Raw genomic sequence first — 22,679 nt, 5'->3', positions numbered from 1 at the left:
GTAAATCACAGGCCTGACAAAGCAGGGCTGGTGTAAAGGTCATGGCCCTTCAATGAAGCAAAAGTTGAAAACACTTTTATGATTTCTAAAACATTTTAGTAAAATTATGAAAATGTGGTGGGGCAAACATAGTAAATATAGTGTGTATATATAGTAGCCTATATACATCGCACGTGCAAGAGTAAGCATCTACTCTCTGATTCTTTTCACTACACATTGAGACTTTCATCTTCGTTTACTGCAGCGACTGGTTCCACTGCCAGTCCAACACTAATTACCTCAATAAAATGTATTTTTTGTTTCCATGCAGTGGAACAGTTTTATTTGTGAAACAGGCGTGTCAAGGCTGAAGGCCTGTCACCAGTGTTAACTGATCTGCCTCCAGTAATTGTGTTGTGTGCAGGCATGTGAACTGATAAGATTCAAAGGGCGGGGGTTGAAACGTAGCACCTTTACCCTGGCTGCCTCACAAAGACCTGCCTAATGCCCTTTCATGTGTTGTTGGCTCACAGCATTAGCTTACTGTCCATTTTATTCAGTGCGAGTGTGGCATCCATGGGTTCCAAAAGACACTGCTGGTTTATGTTCCTGCTCCTGAACGCATGCATCCCGTGAGGCTGACCTTTGACCTACTTTTCATGGAGGCAAGTGGACAGAAATGTATCCACGGGGACAGATGAAGTTTCAGCACATTTTTAGTTCAAGTATGAGAATGATTGAGGATAGCCTACATACAATGATCCTGATCCTGCAAGTGTTTCTGAGTTTTGCCAAATAAATTCTACACGGAGTACAAATGCTGAAAAACTCTGTGGTAGCTTATGCTATTTTTGATCTCCAGATATTTGACTATAGTATTAATACCATATTCCTGTAGGTTATTGTCAATCATAACAGCACTCCTTCCCCGATGTATTAAAGGATCATCTCAGAACTTGTTGTTTCATGTGTTGAGCTCACTCATTGACTTTTGTGAGAGTGAGCTGGGGTTGGCAGGCAGGTATCTCTTTTATAGGGCGTCCTCTGGGACAAGTCAAAACTTGAACAATGGGACTTCGTTATGCATGTCAGCTGAGGAAGAATGCTCGAGATCTGTCGGTATGCAACCAGGCAATTACTCTCATATACGTCAGCTCTGCAGTGTCTTCAGCTGCAAGCCTGTAATTTCCCAATTACTAACCCTGACTGGAACTGCTCTGAGGAAATCGCTGTTTGTCTGGAAGATGCTGGTACACATTTATGTTAATCTCTAACCTCTTGAATCACAGCTTGTGGCCTACACATGGAAAAGTGAACCATTTAAGAACACATGAGATCCATTGGTGGTTTGTGGGTGTTATGGAGCAAAGACATTTACATGTAAATAGCCGTGGGACATTAGCAGTTTTGCCCTTTTGACCCTTGTCATTAAAGATCAGGGGTTAATGGTGGCAGATGTTAAAAGACACATGCTTAAAACACTGTTGAGGGGGTTATTAATAGAAAATGAATCTCATGAATAACATATTAAATGTAGTGTTTCGTCCATAGTGACTTGATGGGAATCCTGAGGGGGAAATGAGGGTTACATTAATCTCCTGTTATTTCACTTTCTAGAACAATAGGGAAAAGACTGAATCTGTCTGTTATCTCCCATCCTCTATAGAGATAACAGTCCTTTTATAAAGTAGTTCCAAAAAACAGTATCTGATTCCTGTTAAAAGGGAATAATACAGCTCAGCTTTGGACCGTCACAGTACAATGATCTTTATAGCCTCTCATCTGATGTCACATACTGTCGGTATGCTATTTGGAAACTGATTGCATATAATCATAAATCTTGCCACACCAAGCCTCTTGCATTAAACACCCAAATCCCTGAATGCTTTCTGTTTTTATGTGACACATTAAACAACAGTAAATTAGCGTTTTTGTGCTGAAAGATAGAGTTGCCCTTTTGAGGAATGAGCTCCTGAGAGAGAAGCGACTGTTTAGGCTCATCTGCAAACAACGAAACTTACGCCGGAAGATACTGCAGCACAACAGGTTCCTAAAAAGTACTTCTGGTAAAACGGGGAGGCGAGGGAAGCTGACTCAGTAAACAGTACACTCCTTTATGGAAATGTGACAGATCAGTTGCACAGGACAGAGTCAGGCTTACTGGATGCTTTGAGAAGCCAACAGATATTGGATAAGCATAAGAAAAATGACTCATCCCCTCTAGATCTGCCTTTGGTAGAATTATAATCATGTCTCAGCAGGTTTCATGTTTAGTCTCCTGTGAAATTATACAGTGTAATATAACATCCAAACATCCTTGATGTAGTTTCTCCTCTTTAACTACCAGTTGAGGAGTGATAATCCTCTTCAAACAACAAATATTTGAATTAATAAATTGATTAATGTATAAGACAGGTTGTTGTACAACATTTATTGTCGCATTTTAAGTGGTGGAATGTATTTGCTCAGGCACTTGGGCTACATTTAATCAGCATACATACATATGATACATCGTTATTGAAGCCTCCACTGCGCATAAAACGGATCAAAACAATTCCATCTTGATCCACTGCAACATTAAAAAGCTGATTACCACTTTCTTACAAGAAAGACTTGATAAAAGGCTTGCAACAAATAACCTTATTAATATCTGCTAAGATGTTTATTTAGCCATTACTCCTGGGTCACTACTTTTGAGTTGCCAATTTTTTTGGTTGGTGCAAACTCGCCAGTACTGAGCCAGTCGGAATGGTACTTTTACTATAAACAACTCCAGCTCTAGTTTCAAGACCTTATTCTACCTTGTTTATTTTGGGCTCATGTGACACATATTCCAAAATTAAAGTAGTGTATAAGAAAGCTACCTCAGACTGAGGCTGCGTTCAGACGTGAACCTGACCTGGGAGCCACCCTAACGGGTTTTAACGTAAAAAAAAAAAGAAAAAAAGAAGAAAAAAAAGAAGCTTTGGTATGCAGATTTTTTTTTAACTTAGATAAAATTATTTGAGGCTATTTTATTTCAGAATTTGATGTACTTATTCTTCAGATAGTTTGCTATCAAGGATGTGAGTTGATGTGAGTACTTCCGGGTCCTGGGTTGGGGCCATAGGTCTGGGGCCATAGGGTTTGGGCCCCCGAGGGTCTCCACGCCCCCATGCAGCTTCCGCCGATCACCACCAGACGACTCCCTCCCTCCCTCCCGCCCGCCCGTTTGAAGCGAAGCGCCGCCCCTGAGCAGGTTACGGGGCGGGGCCTGGCTGTGCGGAGCCGGGAGGCAGCAGGCACAGTCTGTCGTTCCAGTCTCCACAGCTGTGTGCTCCGCTCTTTGTCGGTCTCAGCTCCCCTCCGCGTTTCCCCTCCGGTAGAGCGGATACAAAGAGAGCGACGGACGGCATGAGGTGCGGACAGAGCCCGAGAGCGGCGCGGCCAGCGGCGGGACACGAGCAGCGCTAGCCGGACTATGGTGTAGTCCACACACACGGATACTACCGGGGCCTTTATAACCCAGACTGGATTCGGAGCTCCGCCGATGTGCGCACTGGATTTTACCCACCGAAGAGTGTCGAGACGAGGGGGAGACGGGCGGACTTTGTTGCGCAGGTAGTGTTTCGTCGTCTGGGTGTCGGGAGAAATGTGGAGGACGGTGTCCGTCATTTTGTTGTTTTTTTGTTGTTGTTATAAATCCGTTGTGGGGGGGGGGGGTGGTAGGGGGGTTAGCGCTGTAACGAAACGACCCTGTCTGCCTGCTGCTGCCTACCGCAGTGCTTCAGTGCCGGGGCTTCTCTTCTTTCTTTCTGTTTTTTAAGCTTCTCAACTCCGCAAAAAAAAAAAAAAAAAAAGCTCCGGGTGTGCAAATCAAGTGCGCCTCGAGCAGCGGAGGGCTGCCGTAGCGGACGCGGTGAAAGAAAAGCTGCCCCCCCCCCCCGTTTATCTTATTTCGTCGCTGCTCCGCCGCAGTGCCTGTGTGTGTGTGTGTGTGTGTGTGTGTGTGTGTGTGTGTGTGTGTGAGTGTGTGTCTCTCTCGACTGTAGCCTACGTGCAAACTTGCTCGGGCAGCAGTGTGTAAGCGGCACGTAGACGGCAGGGGCCGCGTATCGGACTCCCGTGATCAAAATAATACACAGTCCCCGGGGGGAGGGAGAGGAGAGAGGGGGGAAGAGCGAGGGTTTGTTACACTGATGATTTTATCGCCGCCGCCGCTCGGGGAGACGCAGCTGTGATTGCAGGCATATGACGTTGGTGAGACACCAAATGACACCGGGATGAAAAAAAAATAATAATTAAAGATGACTGAGCCCAATTATGTAGTCGTTTTTTTTTCTTTTCTTTCTTTAACCCGAGGCTGGTGACTCCGGTTGCTCGAGTCCCCCCCCCGCACTCCCCCCCCCCCCCCCCCCCCCCCCACACACACACACACACAGAGGGGGGGGGGGGGGGGGGGGGGGTAGGTAATATTGTCTTCCGCCTCACTTGCCGCCGGCTCTGTAACGACCGAGCCGCGTGAACCCCGTCCTCCTCCCGGCTCGTGGTGTGTGTCTGTCGGCAGCAGATGACTGTCGGTCCTCTGCAGGGTCATCAAAGGATCAAGTCTGTAGGTTGGTTCTTTCTTTTTTTTTTCTTCTTCTTCTTCTTCTTCTTCTTTCCCCCCACCTGAGTTTCGTTTCAGTACTCACGAGTGTCTTCTCGGTTTTGTTTATGGCACACCATCTCGCCCGAGCCGCGGTGTTATTAATCATCGCTGTGCATATGCGCACACCGCGATGACTTCACCGCGGAGATTAGGTCCTATGATCATAGGTGCTCCGGCTTTGATGACTCCATCTTTCTTTCCCCTCTCCGTGCACCTAGGGCGGCCGGGCTGTAGGCGAGGGGCAGAGGCACCATGGACAAGACTTTGCACATTCTCCAGAAGGCCGCGGACGGCGCGTCGAGCGGCCTCTCCCTGGGCATGAGTTTGAACGTGGACGGCGGCGGAGGCTTCGCGGAGCGGCCGATCGTGGGGCTGCCGGACAAAATCCCCCTGGTGAAGCCGTATTTCAAGAAGAAGCAGAGGAAGCTGGACGCCAAGTGCCTCCACCGCGCCCTGGAGGACCCCATCCTGACCACCCTGCTGAGCGCGGACACGCTGGTGTCCGGCGACGGGGTGTTCGTGCCCCGCAGCCAGCAGGGTCGGACTCCGGGCAACCTGTGCGCGGCGGCCGTGGTCAAACAGAGCCGCATCGGCCAGGTGTGCCTCAAAGACCCGGCGGCGGCGGCGGCGGTCGACGCCGCGGCCGGGGCCGGGGCCGGCGTGCCGGTGCTGATGGCCCGGGACGGCGACGTGGAGATAGCCGATACTACTGCGGAGCTGGAGGAGACGGAGCGACGAGCGGAGCGACCCAAGATCCCCGGGCCGACCCCCGACAGCCGCTGCTTTCAGCTGAAACCTGCCCTGGGGGCGGACGGGACCACGGGGACGATAACCCCCCCGGGCCGGGATGTGGCTCCCCTCGCGGCGGCCCCGCCTCCCCGCCAGCAGGCGGCCATCAGAAGCAATGACCTCTTAACCTCTGGGGCTAAAGCCCTTCCAGTCAAAGACTGCACTGGAGCCCAGGGGCCCCTTCCCCTCCTCCTGCAGCCCGACAAAGGAGTACTATTTCAGGACAAAAGTGAAGAGGCCTCCCTGGACCTGGTTTTCCAGCTGCTCACTCAGCTCCAGTATCACACACACCAGTCGGACTCGGTGGACATCTGTGTGGATTTCCTACAAGGACTGTGCGCGTACGGCAACGACTGTGCCCACCACCACACTGTCCTGCCCTACCACTGGCAGATCCACCGGAGCAGCAGTCGGACGTGGCAGAGCGTGGCGGATGACTCCCAGGAACAGCTGGAGAGACTGTACTGCAACCCGGACAATGAGCAAGTCAGGCTCAAGTTTCAGTAAGTTACCCGCACTGTAGTGTTTTTGCTTTCCTTTTTTCTTTTTATTCTACTGTGTATACTGTCTGTGCCCTCTACACACTGACTGAGTGGGGGGAAGCAGCACCGGGCGTCCTTCTGTATTTTTGTTTTGGACATGTGCCTGTGGGTCGGGGGTCAATTCACTTTCAATTCAATCGGTTCCAGAATAGGAAGTGAAACTGCAATTCATGCACTGGTGCAGGGGAATCGGTTTCCAACGTTCATTCTGGGCGACAACACGTTCATTCTGGGCGATAACATTAAAACAAAGCAGTTGTAGAATTCAGACCAAAATCATCTTTCTGGATCAGTAGAGTTGAAAAGTGCAGTGCACTGCAGCCGACACGGGCACATTTTCGTGTTGTAAGCACTGCTACTGTGTTGTAAATTGATAGGTGCTTGTGACATGACAACAATGGCGCAGTAAACCGATAGGCTGCCTGTGAATGATAAGCCACTTCTGGTTCCGTGTGTGTTGGAAACAGTAGACCTCATCCTGAGCTTCCCACTTTGGTTTCACCAACCGGTAACCAACTGAAAGCTTGGGACACTACAGCTGGTGTGTGTGTGTGTGTGTGTGTGTGTGTGTGTGTGTGTGTGTGTGTGTGTGTGTGTGTGTGTGTGTGTGTGTGTGTGTGTGTGTGTGTGTGTGTGTGTGTGTGTGTGTGTGTGTGTGTGTGTGTGTGTGTGTGTGTGTGTGTGTGTGTGGCTAATGGACTCTGGCCAAACGACAATATCTCTATGAGTGTTACTTTCATGACTCTTAGCACAGTCAATGAGGTTTATTTGTGCACATTTGTGAATATGTATTAGTCCTTTATTACCTGTGTTTGTGTGTGTGTGTGTGTGTCAGTGTCAGTGTGTTTGGCCTTGTTTTCTAGTTGATGTGTACCCTGCATGTGTCACTTCATTTCAACTTTCATATCAGCTACCGTGCCCTTGTGGAGGCATGGCACTCACATCTCCCGGGCCCTGATATTGGTTATCTATTTCCCGTATTACCCTGCTCCCGAACGCAGCCCTGTGATTGGCCGGGGCTCCGTCCAAACCAGACTCTGCAGCACTCATGGCAGAAAGCTGTGAACTTCTGTGACCCACAGTTGCCTTGTGCGGTCACTGACACAGACGCACTTGGCAGCTTCCCCCCTTCCCTCGGTCATAAACTCGCACACCACTGTGTACACTCACACAAACACACACACGCACACAACGCTTGGCACGCAGACGCTCACACGAATCGGCGGCACAGGGAAGCTCGGTGGCTTGCAGGGCTCACACGCACGCCTTTTAGCAGACAGAGATAAACCTCTCTTTCCCTCTCTCACACACCAGATAGATACACACACACACACACACACACACACACACACACACATGCGAGTGCTTGGCAAGCCCCAGTGGGGTGACATAAAGGAGCATGCACTGCTTCCTGTGAAACGGTGCTGTATGCAGGCACATTCACACACAATGAGTACATCGTGGATCCTGTTGACCTTATTGTAAACAGGGGTTCACTTTTCGTTTACTCAGTTTACATCCTCCACATTATGTCCCCCACACATCCCTCGTTTCTTTACTTTCTGAATTTCTTGTGTTAGCCACCGTCTTCCTGTGTTATACTTCCAAATAATAAATATTTCTCGATTAACCAATTCATGGTTTGGTCTAAAGGTGAAACTTTACATTGCTCGTTTTGTCCGTACAACAGACCGAAATCAGCTGAATATCTTTCATTCTTTTGCCACATAAGTCAAACACAAGTCGGAAATAGAGAATATTCAGCAATTTGTGTTTAAATCATAAGCTGGCTATAAATGTTCTTCTTCAAATCAAATAATCAACTCACTGCTTGGCTCTAGAAACATTTGCACTCGAAAGCAGACACCATCAAGTATTAACTGTCTTAATTTGTCCCAAAATCAGTAAGCACACAATTAGGCTAGTCACTGTTTGATCGAGGCAAATACGCTTTTTAAAATGCCAGATTAACGCACAATCCACGTACAACCTCACAATGTTTAAACACAATCAACACTTTTCAAAGTCATCGATGTAATGAGTTGTGTTTAAACTAAGTGCAGCCCATGTTAACTTAGCCGGTTATGCAGCATTATAACTTTTTATGTCCTCTGACCACATCCACACCCTCGATCACATCACCAGACCCTTTGTGAGTTGCCAGGGGCCTTTCAGCGGCCATGTGTCGTCTTTGTTTACATCTGTGTGGACAGAACACACACACACACACACGCACAGGTTTGCGTGTGTGCACAAAGATTTGTATGCATCTCTGTGTGTTTGACTTGTTGACTCATGTTTTGAATTGAAACTCTATGCAAAATACATATTGCCCCACAAACAGGATATGCACCTGGTGGTGTCAACCCAAATTCTTCAGAGGCCTGTTGAGGGTGTCACTCTCGCATCTGGCTCGCTTCACTGAAACTCCAGCAGAAACTAGATTTGCCAAAAATATCTAATTATTATTTTTCCTTTTTACGTAGTGAACATTTTATTTTATAATTTCTGCTTTTTTTTTGTTGTTGCTATTTTTATATATTCTCTGAGAATACATTTTCAGGGCTCTTGACACTTTAACGCTTTGTCGGAGAAAGCGACTAATCTCTGAATTCACACGCATTTTCATTTAAATTTACTATTCTAGGCACTGTCAACCCATTTTAAATTGAACCTGTAACTGTCTAATACATTTTCATCTAAGTTCTTATCTATCATAAACCTCTCCCGTGATTTTTTTCTTCTTTTTTTTTCCAAGTAACACAAGGCATAAAACTCTCAAGAATGTGGTTGGAGTGTGTTTGGAGCTTTTCTAACACAGATCATAAAAACAGGTTTTTTTTTCTGTTTGGTAACGGTAGAGTGAAAACGTAAAGCAAAACTTGTGACATGACGTGGAACATTTTCATTCCTGAGACTTGTGACTTCTATGACAAAATAACACAAACAGGTTTGTAGGTTTCATCTACGGCGAGAAACACAGTGATTCCTTGTGTTGTTGTCCTAGTGTTCGTTAACGTCCTGGGTCAGGAGGAGGGGAAATGATTGGTTGACCTGCCTCTGGTGCATGACAAAATAATTTAAACAATTCTGGGACGTGTTGACATAGAGTAAACTCAGGAATCAGCAGCCTGTGGAGGGTTTAGTCTGGGGCTGCAACTAACGATTATTTTCATTATCGATTAATATGTTGATTATTTTCTTGATTAATCGATTAGTTGTTTGGTCCATAAAATGGTGAAAAATGTCGATTGTGTTTCCCAAAACCCCAAGATGATGTTTTGTTTTTTCCACATACTAAAGATATTTAGTTTACAGTCATAGAGGAGCAAAGAAACCAGATAATATTCATATTCCAGAAGCTGAAATCAGAGAATTTTGACTTTTTTCATAACAACTTCTTGAACCGATTAATTGATTATCAAAATAGTTGTAGATTCATTTTGTAGTTGATTACTAATCGATTAATCGATTAACTGTTGCAGCTCTAGAAAAGTCAGTAAACTTGTGTGGTGCTCACACGGCTATGGTTATCCTGTGTGTGTGTGTGTGTGTGTGTGTGTGTGTGTGTGTGTGTGTGTGTGTGTGTGTGTGTGTGTGTGTGTGTGTGTGTGTGTGTGTGTGTGTGTGTGTGTGTGTGTGTGTGTGTGTGTGTGTGTGTGTGTGTGTGTGTGTGTGTGTGTGTGTGTGTGTGTGTGTGTGTGTGTGTGTGTGTGTGCTCTTGTGATACGAGCTACTATCTTTAGAGATACGATCCAGCCTGTCTTTTCATTAATGCAAACACGCACACATTCACAGGGCGAATGCATCGCCATGGTTACCATGGCCTAATGATAACATTGTTAGTGATCTAAAGAGCAGCAGATGACTTAACAAGCTCTTCTGTCGGTATGGCAACGCAGTGTGTGTGCGTGTGGCAGAAAAGGAGTGGACAGAAAAGAAAATATGCGTGTGTGTGTTCTGTGCTGAGCTGTTCCCATGAGTGTATGATCCATAGCACAGGTTAATCCCATCCATATGATAAGCAGGAATGGAAGTCTGACTAATCTGCCTTAGTCATGAACTCAGCAGTAAGGAGGAATGTCACAGTCATCGCTTCTAAAAGTTATACTGTAATAATCCTCCGCTGTTCACTTGTTTGTTCACAGATTCAGGTTTGTTCTGTGCTATAGTGTGTGTGGGTGTGTTTGTGATAATATGACAAACAGCTGCACTTTTATTTCTCCCCGAGAACAATGTGACGATTGTCATTTATAGGAACACACACACACTCTCAACCAAATCTCTCATAATTAGACCAATTTCCTGTAATAAGTGCATGGGAGGGGACTTAAAGACTTTAACAACATCTCGCAGATTTTTGTGTTACCATGACGAACGAAGCACACGTTTTTTTCCTGTGTGTGTGTGTGTGTAAGACAAAGAGAGGGAGAGGGAGCAATAGAGAAACTCTTTTGTCGGCCAGGTGATAAAAGCCTTGCTTGTCATTAACTGACAAAGAGTCACCGAGCACCAAGGGCAGAGCGACCTGACACCAAGGTGTGTGTGTGTTTATATTGTGGGGGATTCCATGTTACCTCATTGTGTTAAGGATGTCAAGGATGGTTGTGTCTATGAGAGCTTGTTTGTGTGCGCTGATTGTGTGTGTGTGAAAAGTAGCAGTGTTAGAAAATCAGACTGAATGTGTCCGCTGTGTGTGTGTGCGTGCGCGTCTGCGTGGCTATAATGTGTCAGACAGCCCATGCCATGATTCAGTGGGGCGAGGTCTGGGTCGCCCTGCCTTTTATGATTCAGAGTCTGCCTTCATCTTTCCATCTTTTTTCTTCTCCCGTCTCTCTATCTCTTCCTCATTTTTCTCTTATCTTCAGTGGATCTTTCGTCCGCTACGTTTCCCCTTGCCTCGCCTCTCTCTCTTTCACTCCCCTTCTCTCCATCTTTGTATCATTATTTCATCCCTCTTTTGTCCCCCGAGGGCCCAACGAGGTCTAAGAGAAGTGGAAACGTGTGCGAGCGATGCCTCTGCACCGCGATCAATTTTCACCCTTTCTGCGTTTTTTCTCCGGTTTCCTCCGTCAGATCTTGTCTTTTTCAAGTGTCACTAAGTGTTACTTTTAATGTCAAATGCTATCTTTCCATCTTCCCCGCTCCTCTTCTCTCACGTTTGGTACACCAGGGAGCTTTTACATTCTCAGCGAGAGAGTTACATGACTGGGGGAGAGGACACCCTGAACTCATGTTGCGGCGCAGAGGAGGACAGAGAGATACACTCTTTCAAAAACGATCCAGGACATGCAGGAGACAACGGGACATTTTTTCAATGTTCTCTCTCTCTGTGTGTGTGTGTGTGTGTGTGTGTGTGTGTGTGTGTGTGTGTGTGTGTGTGTGTGTGTGTGTGTGTGTGTGTGTGTGTGTGTGTGTGTGTGTGTGTGTGTGTGTGTGTGTGTGTGTGTGTGTGTGTGTGTGTGTGTGTGTGTGTGTGTGTGTGTGTGTGTGGTTGACATCATTCAAAGCTGAAAAACAAAACAAAATTTAGCAAATTTAAAAAACCTAGCTGTAGATTTATTATTTGTAACACAAAGAAATAAAACAAACCCATGACATCCGTGTGTGTGTGTGTGTGTGTGTGTGTGTGTGTGTGTGTGTGTGTGTGTGTGTGTGTGTGTGTGTGTGTGTGTGTGTGTGTGTGTGTGTGTGTGTGTGTGTGTGTGTGTGTGTGTGTGTGTGTGTGTGTGTGTGTGTGTGTGGTTGACATCATTCAAAGCTGAAAAACAAAACAAAATTTAGCAAATTTAAAAAACCTAGCTGTAGATTTATTATTTGTAACACAAAGAAATAAAACAAACCCATGACATCCAGGTGTGTGTGTGTGTGCGTGCGTGCGTGCGTGCGTGCGAGCCTCCATCAGCACATTCGGTTGTCTGACTGACTTATCTAGGCGTGACTGGACGAGGTTTGCGTGTGTGTACTTGTGTTTTTTTCTCTCTCTCTCTCTCTAGTCTGTGACGTTCACAATAGCATGACTGATGCTGGTATGCGGGTTCTTGTGTGTGCAGCCGTGAGAAAGTTCGTAGGTGTGCGTTTGTGTGTGTGTGTTGAAGACAGTGTGAGTGATTATCAACCATTTTAACAGAGCAGTGAGATTTTTTTTTAACCCCTATTTATTCAGGGGAAAGATTTTGCTGAACGTCTTTTTTTTTCTTCTTCTAGCAACACCCTGCTCTCACATTCCGCCCTGATCCACACATTCACACCTGGGAGCCACCCGACACTAGAACAAGTTTGGTGCATTTTCAGCGCCACGTGCTTTGCTAAAGGGCTTTTTTCTTTCACCCTCAGCATGCTAACACCCCTGCCAAGTCAGCAGTTGGCCTTTTCCATTCAAATGTTAGATTCAAATACACCTTCGCCAAAATCTTTGAATTTAAATTAAGGTTTTCAGTTGACTTCGGTGTGTGTGTGTGTGTGTGTGTGTGTGTGTGCGTGCCTTTGCACAAACAGCCCGACATTTTAAGCGTGGGGCTTCAAAGTGTGGACCTTGCCAGAGTGGGCGGGCCTTGCGTCTCTTTCCAACTTTTGATTGGCCTCCTGGTCGAAGGCACCGAATCTCAGTGCACTTAATTTAACTGGCGGATTTTTATTTTTAGAACGGCACAAACAAGGCATGGGGAGAGAGGGAGAGAAAAGGATTCTGCGAAATGCTTTGGGAAAAAAAATGAATGACTGACCCCATTGGTGACCTGTTGTCATCTGAGTGTGTGAGAGAGGCAGAGATATACTGTTAATGAGCGAGGTTGCCTGTAAATGTGACATGTTTCACTTAAATTCCTTATAATAAAGTCTAAATATGTATTGTGTGTACATCGTGGGCCACCCTTGAATTCACACCCACAGCTGCTTTTGTGAACGTAACGTACCAACGCAGGCAGAAACTGTTCTGTACTGAGAGGGAGGGAGGGGGGGAGGGAAAGAGTGAGGGAGGGAGGGAGGGAGGGCCATGCAGGTGCATCTACTGCACTTTCTTGTTCAGACAGAGAAAAAAAAAACAGAACAAAGATGTGCGGATAGCCAGAAAGAAGCAGTGAAACCGGGAACAGAGCACAGAGGTGACGGAACAAAGTGAGACAGAAATCAAGATGGCGAACTGTGCAGAAGAGAGCAGCCAGTCCAGATGTGAACTAAAAAGATGTTCTGTTCTCAGAGTTAATTTGTCTGTGTCTGTCTCTCCCCGAACTGTCTCTACCTTCTTATATTGAAATCCTCTGTTCACTCCCGCACAAAACCAAAACCCCTTTTTAGTCACTTGAATACATTAGAACAGTTCAGAAAAACATGAATTTTTTGCTTTCTGTTCTCGGACATCTGTGTGATAGAGCTCCGTCTTTCTCGTAAAAATTCTGGGTTCCGGTCGACAAGTTGACTTCTCGCTCCTCCGTTTCTGTTTTGTCTCTGTACGTGCTCAGAGAATTAACTCCAATGTCACTTCCCCTCACAGAGATGCAGTCACACCATGACTTAGCAGCAGCACAAACTGTAAATATAGTGTATGTAATTAGCGTTTGTATCAGAGTGCATGGATGTTCTTTGGGGGAAAATGACTCAGCACCTCCTCATTATCACTGTACTGACTGAAAACTGTGTGCGTGCGTGCGTGCGTGCGTGACTTCAGAGACCAGTAATTGCACTTACAGTAGATTGAACGTAATACATGTACTCTGTGCGCCCATTATAATATGTGGTTTCACTTACTGCAACTACTGAACTAATAAGTCACCGGGTTCACTCTCTCCATCTCTCACCGTCTCTTCCTTATAGGTGGCAAACTTGCAAACACACTTCACTGTTTTATTAAGCACAAACCTGAGACACATTACCAGAACACAACTCTTTATTCACACACACACGCACATTTCCGGATGCACTCTCACCGATGTCTGACCTTTGACATGACATCCAATTAGTTTCCCAGCAAAAAAAAAAAAAAGGAAGATCAATGAGCCCATTAACACTGTTTTGTGTGTGTGTGTGTGTGTGTGTGTGTGTGTGTGTGTGTGTGTGTGTGTGTGTGTGTGTGTGTGTGTGTGTGTGTGTGTGTGTGTGTGTGTGTGTGTGTGTGTGTGTGTGTGTGTGTGTGTGTGTGTGTGTGTGTGTGTGTGTGTGTGTGTGTGTGTGTGTGTGTGTGAGACCAGTATGAGCGTCTTTCAAAAGTTTGCGTGCCGCAGTTTTTTTCTGCCCCTCTGTCTGTCTGCCGTCCGCAGATTAGCGTGCCAGCGTATGATGTCCACATTCATGCGAGTGGTTTGTCTGACCCAGAAAGGCTTTGCCAGAGGCCCTATGGAGGACTGTGATGTAGAGAGACTGATGCACGTGTGCACAAACACACACGCACACTGGGGTTTTGACCCACTCTTGTCGAGACAAACAGGGGTTAAGGGAGGTTGAATGTATGCACATCACATGATGATATCCGTTTGTACTATTTAGCAGATGCTAGTATGATACCATTTTCTGTGTGTGTTCAGTGTAAATACTGAAGGTTCAACCGTGTTACCAGTCGTCGTGTTGACGTGTCCTTGAGCAAGACGCATAGCCTGTCAGCTATACCTGACCTCTGACCTCTTCAGGGCAGGCAAATCTGGACTGAACCTCACTTTTGAGTTCAAGAGATTTAGAAAATTATGATGTAAATCTTTATGATGACATTCGCGTGGTCATGTGTATGTGATGTGTTTGTATCGTGTTTGGTCGCATTTTGTTTTTAAGTCCGTGCATGTTTAAGTGTGCCATGTAAGTCCATGTAGCCGACGTTGTCACCATGCGTGACTCATCCTGAGCAAGCAATTAGAGGTTCTTCTTGCTCCGGGGCACTCGGGTTAAATTAAGGTCTCGTCAGCAGCTGCATGACCGGACATGCATGGCCGCGGTTGGAAACATAAACTGTAACCATTTAACGACAAGGTCACGGTGCCACGGCCACATGTCAGCTGACTGCGTGAATGTTTACTGTTCCCTTTCACTTAAAAACACAAAAATATTAATACTTTTTTTTAACTTTGACTTTTGCCTTTCAGGGGTAGAGTGTTCTCTCTCGACTTCGGGGCGATGCGAGTGTGTGATCTGGAGTTTGACCGGGTCAGACGACTGACCTCTCCCCCCAGTCCTTTGCCCACGCCCACAACGAACCCAAATCCCACTCCCAGCTGTCACACAGTGTGGAAGTACTACTGCAGAGACAACTTTGGATGGAGGGAATACTCCGAGGTGAGCCACTCAGTGTGTGTGTGTGTGTGTGTGTGTGTGTGCGCTCAATGAACATCAGACCAGACGCATTAACTCTCCCCTCACCATGCACTTGTCTAGCTGCTGTCATGGGATCAATTTAGACACAAACACACACTCCTGAATACCCCCTTTCTCTCTGTGTGTGTGTGTGTTTCAGATTGTCTCATCATGAAGCTTATCATCATCATTGCATTTTCTTATCTGTGAATTACGCCACAGTTCGCTGACATTCCCCTCCCCAGACTCTCCCTTCCTTTTTTTAAATAAAAATGCAGAACAGCCATCAGTCTAAATTTGTCCTCTCTTTGTCCTCCCCCTCTTCTTCTTCTTCTTCCCGCTCTTCTTCTTTCCTTTTTTTTTTCCTCCTCAACAGCCCGTGGTGAAACTCATAGAGGAGGCGAGTTCGAGGGGTCTTAAGGAGGTGCGATTCATTACGCTCCAGAACCAGTATATCCTCAACATCAGGGAGGGCTTCCAGCAGAACGCCATCTTCGGGTTCAGACGCCAGATAAAGAAGCGGCCAATGTTCATGTCCTCTGTTATTCTCACACCCCATCTACAGTAAGTGGAGACATTTAACACATAACCTTTCCCATCCAAAATCACCCACCTGAAAAAAAAACAGCATATCACGTGACCGTTCATGTACACCGGGCATGTGCGTGCTGGTGTAAACAGGAAGCAGATTGTCCACTCTGCAGTTGGTTGCTTAGTTACAGAAAATACTACAGAGAGAAACAACAATGGTCAAATAACGATTGGGTTTCTTTTCTTGGAGTATGGACGAGGAGGAACTGTTACTGTCAAGCGAGTGTTAGCAAAGCTTTTCATTCGCTTCTGGTGGTCGAGTCGTGACTGATAAGAACCAGATAAGAATCAGGAAGTAAATGCGTCACAGTTTCCAAACATCTCAGATTTTGCCCGTCTATACTACAGCGCGTCCCCAGAGTTTTCCAATCGGAACATCTCCATTTTATGTGTCCGCAAAAACTCCGGGGTTAGTGTGGACAGCAGGCGTAATCTTAGCAGTATGTATAGATGTAGCCCCTAGAGACCTAGGTTGGATGTTACTGGTCCAGTGTTTGAGGTTGACATGGAAGATACTAGAGAGTAGCCCACCATTTCCAAGCGGTCTGTAAACTTCTATGAAGTAAAAATCAAGCACTCTGATGAGCTGCGGGGTTTGGAAATGTTGCTAGTTAATAGTCGGGCAAAGTAGCAGGAATGGTCTTTTCATGCTGTTCATTTACCCCCTTGTTGGAGAACTTTGAGTTTTTTGCATATGAACTGGCCTTGCCTATTTAAACAAGGTCTCCAAGTGTCTTGCATCTCTCTCACACACACACACACACACACACACACACACACACACACACACACACACACACACACACACACACACTTTTGGCTCACCCCCGTGGCTCTCTGTGTTCCGTGAGTGTCCTGAGTTCCTGTTTGGAGACAGGCAGGCACACGGAGGTCGGTACACAATGCTAATGTAGTAGTCAGGGCTGAATACCCAAAAGATTCAAGACTCACCACACTCACCTTTAATCCATTTGGAGACTGTGGCGCACAGCACAGGCAGTCTGAGCCGAACTCGAAACCTGCGTTAACAGCTTTGGATTTTGGCAAGTCATGTCACCGGCACACGGGAGGAACGAAGCAAGCCTGAACCAGACAGATGGACAGACGAGATAATGAAGCAGAGAGGAACAGATGAGACAAATTCAAGAATAATTATAGATCAGTCATTCAAACCAGTCTAAATTCTCATATTTCTCAAAATGGCGAGTAAAACAAAATCTGTAAAATACGTGAGATCTTTTTATGTAATCTGAGATGATTTTTAGAAATTCTCAGCTGCCATTTCCTTCACAGTAAAGAAGCGACCTGCCGTGTTGCACTCGCCTCATTCATATTCCTGAAATGAGTAGAAACCAGATCGGAAGCAAGTTGAGTCATCTCGTCCCATTTGCAGACCCCCCCCCACTTCCCTCGCAGAGCAGGCCGCCTCGGCTTCGTCCTTCCAGCGTCCCACGGCGAGCGAACGCTAGTACGAGCTGTTCCTGCAGGGCCCCGGCTGTCAAGAGGAGACTAGAATAGAAAAAGGAAAATTAGTTGGAAGAAGCAGAACTGGGGAGAAAAGAGACGGCGAGTTCGAGAGCGAGATATAGGGAGTGCACAGAGACAGGAAGTGAGAGAGGTCTAAATGTTTTCCAGACTGGGTGCATTGCGATGATTTGAGCTGGTGAGCGAAGGAGTGTGAAAAGCGAATGTGGGGAAGCTGGAATTTAGATCAAAGGGATTTGATGCAGGGCCCTCTAAAAAAAATTAAAAGATGAAAAGTGTTTGTTGTGTTTGTTTGCCTCAGATAATCACTCAGTGGGGACAGAAATGTGATCGCTGAGTCACAACCCCAACAAAGCAAACCTTTCAGATCCTAGTGTTGGCGCTTGTTTCTTGCTTGAATTCAATTTAGGTTTTTTTCCCCCATTAGTGTGTGTGTGTGTGTGTGTGTGTGTGTGTGTGTGTGTGTGTGTGTGTGTGTGTGTGTGTGTGTGTGTGTGTGTGTGTGTGTGTGTGTGTGTGTGTGTGTGTGTGTGTGTGTGTGTGTGTGTGTGTGTGTGTGTGTGTGTGTGTGTGTGTGTGTGTGTGTGTGTGCGCGCGTGTGCCAGGAACAATCTGTGCTAGGCTTAGAGGTTGAGGTCATCAGCCTGATTGGCTGATGACCTCTCTCTCGCTCCCTCTCCTTCCGTCAACTCTCTCTCTCCCTCTCCTTCCGTCAACTCTCTCTCTCTCTCTCTCTCTCTCCCTCTCCTTCCGTCAACTCTCTCTCTCTCTCGCTCCCTCTCCTTCCATCAACTCTCTCTCTCTCGCTCCCTCTCCTTCCGTCAACTCTCTCTCTCTCTCTCCCTCTCCTTCCGTCAACTCTCTCTCTCTCTCTCTCCCTCTCCTTCCGTCAACTCTCTCTCTCTCTCGCTCCCTCTCCTTCCATCAACTCTCTCTCTCTCTTGCTCCCTCTCCTTCCGTCAACTCTCTCTCTCTCTCTCTCTCCCTCTCCTTCCGTCAACTCTCTCTCTCTCTCTCTCTCTCCCTCTCCTTCCATCAACTCTCTCTCTCTCTTGCTCCCTCTCCTTCCGTCAACTCTCTCTCTCTCTCCCTCTCCTTCCGTCAACTCTCTCTCTCGCTCCCTCTCCTTCCGTCAACTCTCTCTCTCTCTTGCTCCCTCTCCTTCCATCAACTCTCTCTCTCTCTTGCTCCCTCTCCTTCCGTCAACTCTCTCTCTCTCTCTCTCTCCCTCTCCTTCCGTCAACTCTCTCTCTCTCTCTCTCTCTCTCTCTCCCTCTCCTTCTCCTTCCGTCAACTCTCTCTCTCTCTCTCCCCTGATGATGTTATTTTCAGCCATCTCCCCCATTCCGCCTCCCTCCCTTATTATCTGTTCTAATCTTTCACCTTTTCACTCGTTCTCTCTCCACCCAGCTCCATCAGTTGCTCGTTATCCGTCCCCTTTTCATTTCACACTCCTGCGTTGGGCTGTCTGCGATCTTTTCAAAGCTCATGGGGGGAATGGAGACATCGATTGGGGGGAGCGGGGAATCGAGACCGGACGGACAAGACGAAAGAGAGAGAGAGAGAGAAAAAAGAGATTAGGAGAAACTGTCACGCTGACTGAGTCACACGCTGATCCCAGACACACACACATGCACACTCTCTCGTGGCTGATAGGGCGAACAGCATTCACACTTGGAGAGTGATAACTTGACAGACAAACTGCTGTTATTGACTCAAATGCCAGACACAATAGTATTTTTTTGTCGCTTCCATGACAGCTCCACACTTGGCATTTCATTCTCCCCCCACTGTCTTATTCTCATTCCTGTCTCTCCCTCACGCTCGTCCTGTTTGGAGTCTGCTTTCATTTTCACTCTGCCCTGCTGTTTTTATTTTTTATTTTTATTGGTTGGTGACGGCTGCTGGCTGTCGCGGAGGAGGTGCTCTGCTGTGCTCGGCAGCGCAGTCGTGTCGTTGTCGACAGTTGGTGGGATACGGTTTGGAAAGTCCAGACTTCATAGTGGCAGACATCGGGTTTGTTTTACGTCAGGATGCAGCCTTGAATGGAAACACGTGGGGGATGAAGGCAGGGAGACGGGGTGGTGCACGCTGTGATGTACAGCGTGTTGTTGATGCTTTCACTGCCACGAATGAAAAAGCCTGGGATGGTGCTTTCACTGACCCTCAGCAGGGATGTGCACTGGCAAATGAAAGAAGCGCCATCTGGAAGGACGAGATCTGAAACAGCCTTTTGATACAAAACTTCAACATCAAGCAGAGTGAACTCTTTTCACTCTGTGTTCAGATCTTTTACTCTGATGAAGATGGCCCATATGTCGAAAATGTTAGTTGCTGCACCTGTGAAAAATAACCACATTAACCACATGCTCCAGATCTCATCTCTCCAGACACCCAGTCGACACAAATGAGGATATTTTGCAAAAAAACCCATTTTCCTCAACGTTCCGGCCTCTCATACACACACGCAGGGCATTTTAAGTAACATTTTTTTAAATGCCCTTTAAAAAGTGAGGATTTAAGTGAAGATTTAGAAAAAACCCTCTAAGTTCTACGTATCCGTGTGTACATGAAGTACAGAGTGTTATACGTCACAGCGTACTTCCCAAAATGCCCATGGTCGTTTTGTGCAATGGGCATGAAATGACAACAACAACAACAACAATGGCGGCTGTATACTGGTTTGTCTACGTGTAGTTCGCACTGCTAGGTCTAAATTTAGCATTACTGCGACATAATACCGGCATTCAAATGCGTCTGCTTCGTCCAATATTCCTGGTGTTGAATAAATGAAGGTGACCAAACGCATGCCAAATGAAGTTACTCCCTCCAAAAGAGATTACAATCATCAGCACACAGGCTCAGAATTTTTCTTCTCTGGTATTTAACATATCAATGTAGGCTTTATCGCATCCTATTGGCCTGACATGCTTGTTTTTTTCAGCCATTTAAGTCGTTCTCTGTTCTCGTCTGAGGGGAGATTAATGGTGACGAGGTGTGTGAGTTGTGTTGTCTGTTGTGGCCCCAGTTTGAGCTCTGAGTTGACAGACGTGGAGAGAGGCTTTTGGCCTAGTTTGCAGTGGTGCCAATTATTTTTTGTTGGACTTTCCTGAGAGTTGCACAGGAAAGTTTTTTTTTTTCCTGTGCCAAACTGGATTGTGAAATTGTTTCACTGGTGTCAATTGCTCTGGGAGATACACACAGATTTCTTGGTGTGGATTGGACACTGGAGAGAGTTTGGTTTGTTCTGAGTTTTTCCTTTTGTTGCAGTGCCTGCTCTTCCTTAGTGGCTTTTGTTTTCTTAGAGCTCTTTTCCCCTGCTAGGTTTAAGACAGCGGTTTCTGCTTAGAGAATCCAATTTTAGTGGGCTGCTGGCGCGCTGCTCGGGAAAACCTCGGGGGGAAACTGGGGGGTCGCCGCTGTGTAACAGTTGCCTCTCTGTCCCGCTGTTTTACGGTGTATATGAAGAACCCCTCGCAAGTAAAAACCCGAAGACTGGGGCTGAGTCAGATAGTGTTTGGTGAGGTAGGCCGGGGGATTGGACTCTTGGAGTTTTTGCCGTTCTGGTGGGTCTGAAGAGGAGCGCACCCTACTCAAGTAAAGCATTGGAGGCTTATGCTTCATGGCCTGTGGCAGAGAGTTAAAACATGTTATTACGTGAAAACTGCAGTGGCGTGGGCGTATGAACTCGTCCCTGAGGCCTACAGACAACGGTTCAGGAATTCCAAGAAAATGGAACACCAGACACACGTTGTATTTGTGAGGGATTTGGTGGTGCAATTTAAACGTGGTGTTCTGCATCTGAAGTTACTGAACTTTTCAGGAGCCGGGTGATTTAGCAGCACTAGAACAATTTAAAAACTGTGTTCCAGAAATTAGTGCTAAAAGTTGAAACACCCCAAGCAGCAGCAGTTTTGGCTGATGAGAGCATTCTGACGCATAAAAGTACTTTTGTCAAAGGTACTGGAAATGGGTTGCAGGGTATTATAGTGCACACTGATAAACCTTTTGTGTTGCACAGGGGAGTCTAGGTTCTTCTAGGCCTGAGCGTAGTCCTGGGAAGAAAACATCATTCCAGTCGGACGTGTAATTATTGCCAGTGTAAAAGTAAAAAAAACTGTCTGCTTTGGCTGCCTCCGTTGTTTCCCTAGCTCGGATGGCATCACAACCAGGGTGTCGCCCTGATGTGTGAGAGTCTGAAAGTCAATGTGATTATTCAGCATTTATTATCTGATGGTTGTTGTGTTTCCCTGCCAGGTAATAAGGGATGTGGCAGTTAAAATCTTGAGACACTGGCGGACTATGTTAGTTTTTCCTTTCTCCTCAGATACAGACACAGGAGGTTGCATTTTGATGTAGCAATGGCTGCAGTGAAATAATTATTTATTAATCTTTTGATTGTTTTTTTTGATTAATTGCTGACTTTGCAGAGTCCAAACTTGCATCTTCAACTGTTTACACAGATTTTGATGTTGAAAAGCCCTCACTCCTTGCATTTGACTTACTGGAACCAGCAATATACTGTATTTATTTTTCTCTTGATAAATGGCTTAAAAAATTATTATAAAAAAAACAATAATAAGAAATAATAACCCTTTGGCCTTCTTTCCTTTCCAGGACTCTGGGTGGTCTCTCTTCATCTCCCCTCCCCTGTTCCTCCTCCTCCTCGTCTTCGCCCTCCTCGTCCATGGAGATCTCCGCGTCTCACCCCCTCTCGCCAACCACCGCCAACCCGCCGAGACTTTTCCCGGAAACGTGGCTGCCCATGATGATGAACCAGGACTTCCTGCAGGTGCCGGTCTCGCGGGAAGACCGCAGCTACCGCACCGTGTACAGCCTTTTCCACAAGACCGTGTCGGAGACCAAGTTCAGGATCATCAAGATCCAGCGTGTGCAGAACCCCTTCCTCTGGGAGAAGTATAAGAGGTGAGGAGCAGATGCATTTTTACTTCTTTTCTTTTTTTTAAAGCACTTCCTCGTTGCTGTTTGTCAAAATGTCAAATCATGAACCAATCCAATAATCGTCATCCGTATCCCCCATCGAACACAAACATCAGGTTTGAGCCTCTTTCTTTCTCTTGCATGTATTTTTTATACTGTTAAAGTTGTCTGGAGCAGCTGTGGCATCAGTGTGTGACGCATCTGTGGTTGTTGCATTGAACGTTACTCTGCGGATTTGCTGAAATGGTCAGCAGCTTCTACGTCATGACACTGGTTTGATTTGAAGTTGAGGATTTTTTGTCGTTTTGTTTTTACCAGTCAAGACCTCACTTGGAGAAGCAAGATTGTATTTTGGTTATGAATCTCTCTTGTGTTTCATTATTTGCTTCCTGCTCTGTCCTGTTGTGGCCGCAATGTACGGTTAACATTTCCATCCAGATTTGTTG

At 46.3% G+C, this 22,679-nt stretch overlaps 1 protein-coding gene across 3 annotated transcripts in view; it reads left to right on the top strand.

Moving 5' to 3' along the window:
- Positions 1-22,679, top strand: part of LOC118299042 (TCDD-inducible poly(ADP-ribose) polymerase) — a 32,503-nt gene that overhangs the window by 5,481 nt on the left and 4,343 nt on the right. Inside the window, exons 1-5 of one of the 3 annotated variants that reach the window (XM_035622419.2) lie at positions 3,179-3,579; positions 4,828-5,901; positions 15,009-15,198; positions 15,593-15,780; positions 21,910-22,218. In XM_035622419.2, coding sequence (XP_035478312.2) covers positions 4,862-5,901; positions 15,009-15,198; positions 15,593-15,780; positions 21,910-22,218 — 1,727 coding nt within the window. In that variant the 5' untranslated portion in view covers positions 3,179-3,579; positions 4,828-4,861. Of the gene's footprint in view, positions 1-3,178; positions 3,580-4,421; positions 4,575-4,827; positions 5,902-15,008; positions 15,199-15,592; positions 15,781-21,909; positions 22,219-22,679 lie in introns of those variants that run through there. The other 2 variants (XM_047335556.1, XM_047335557.1) reach the window with 2 other exon arrangements.

This window comes from Scophthalmus maximus, chromosome 11 (assembly GCF_022379125.1).
Source record: "Scophthalmus maximus strain ysfricsl-2021 chromosome 11, ASM2237912v1, whole genome shotgun sequence".
Classification (NCBI taxonomy): Eukaryota; Metazoa; Chordata; class Actinopteri; order Pleuronectiformes; family Scophthalmidae; genus Scophthalmus; species Scophthalmus maximus.
The sequence above is the reverse complement of the archived record's forward strand: the minus strand, read 5'-3'. Positions and strand labels throughout refer to the sequence as shown.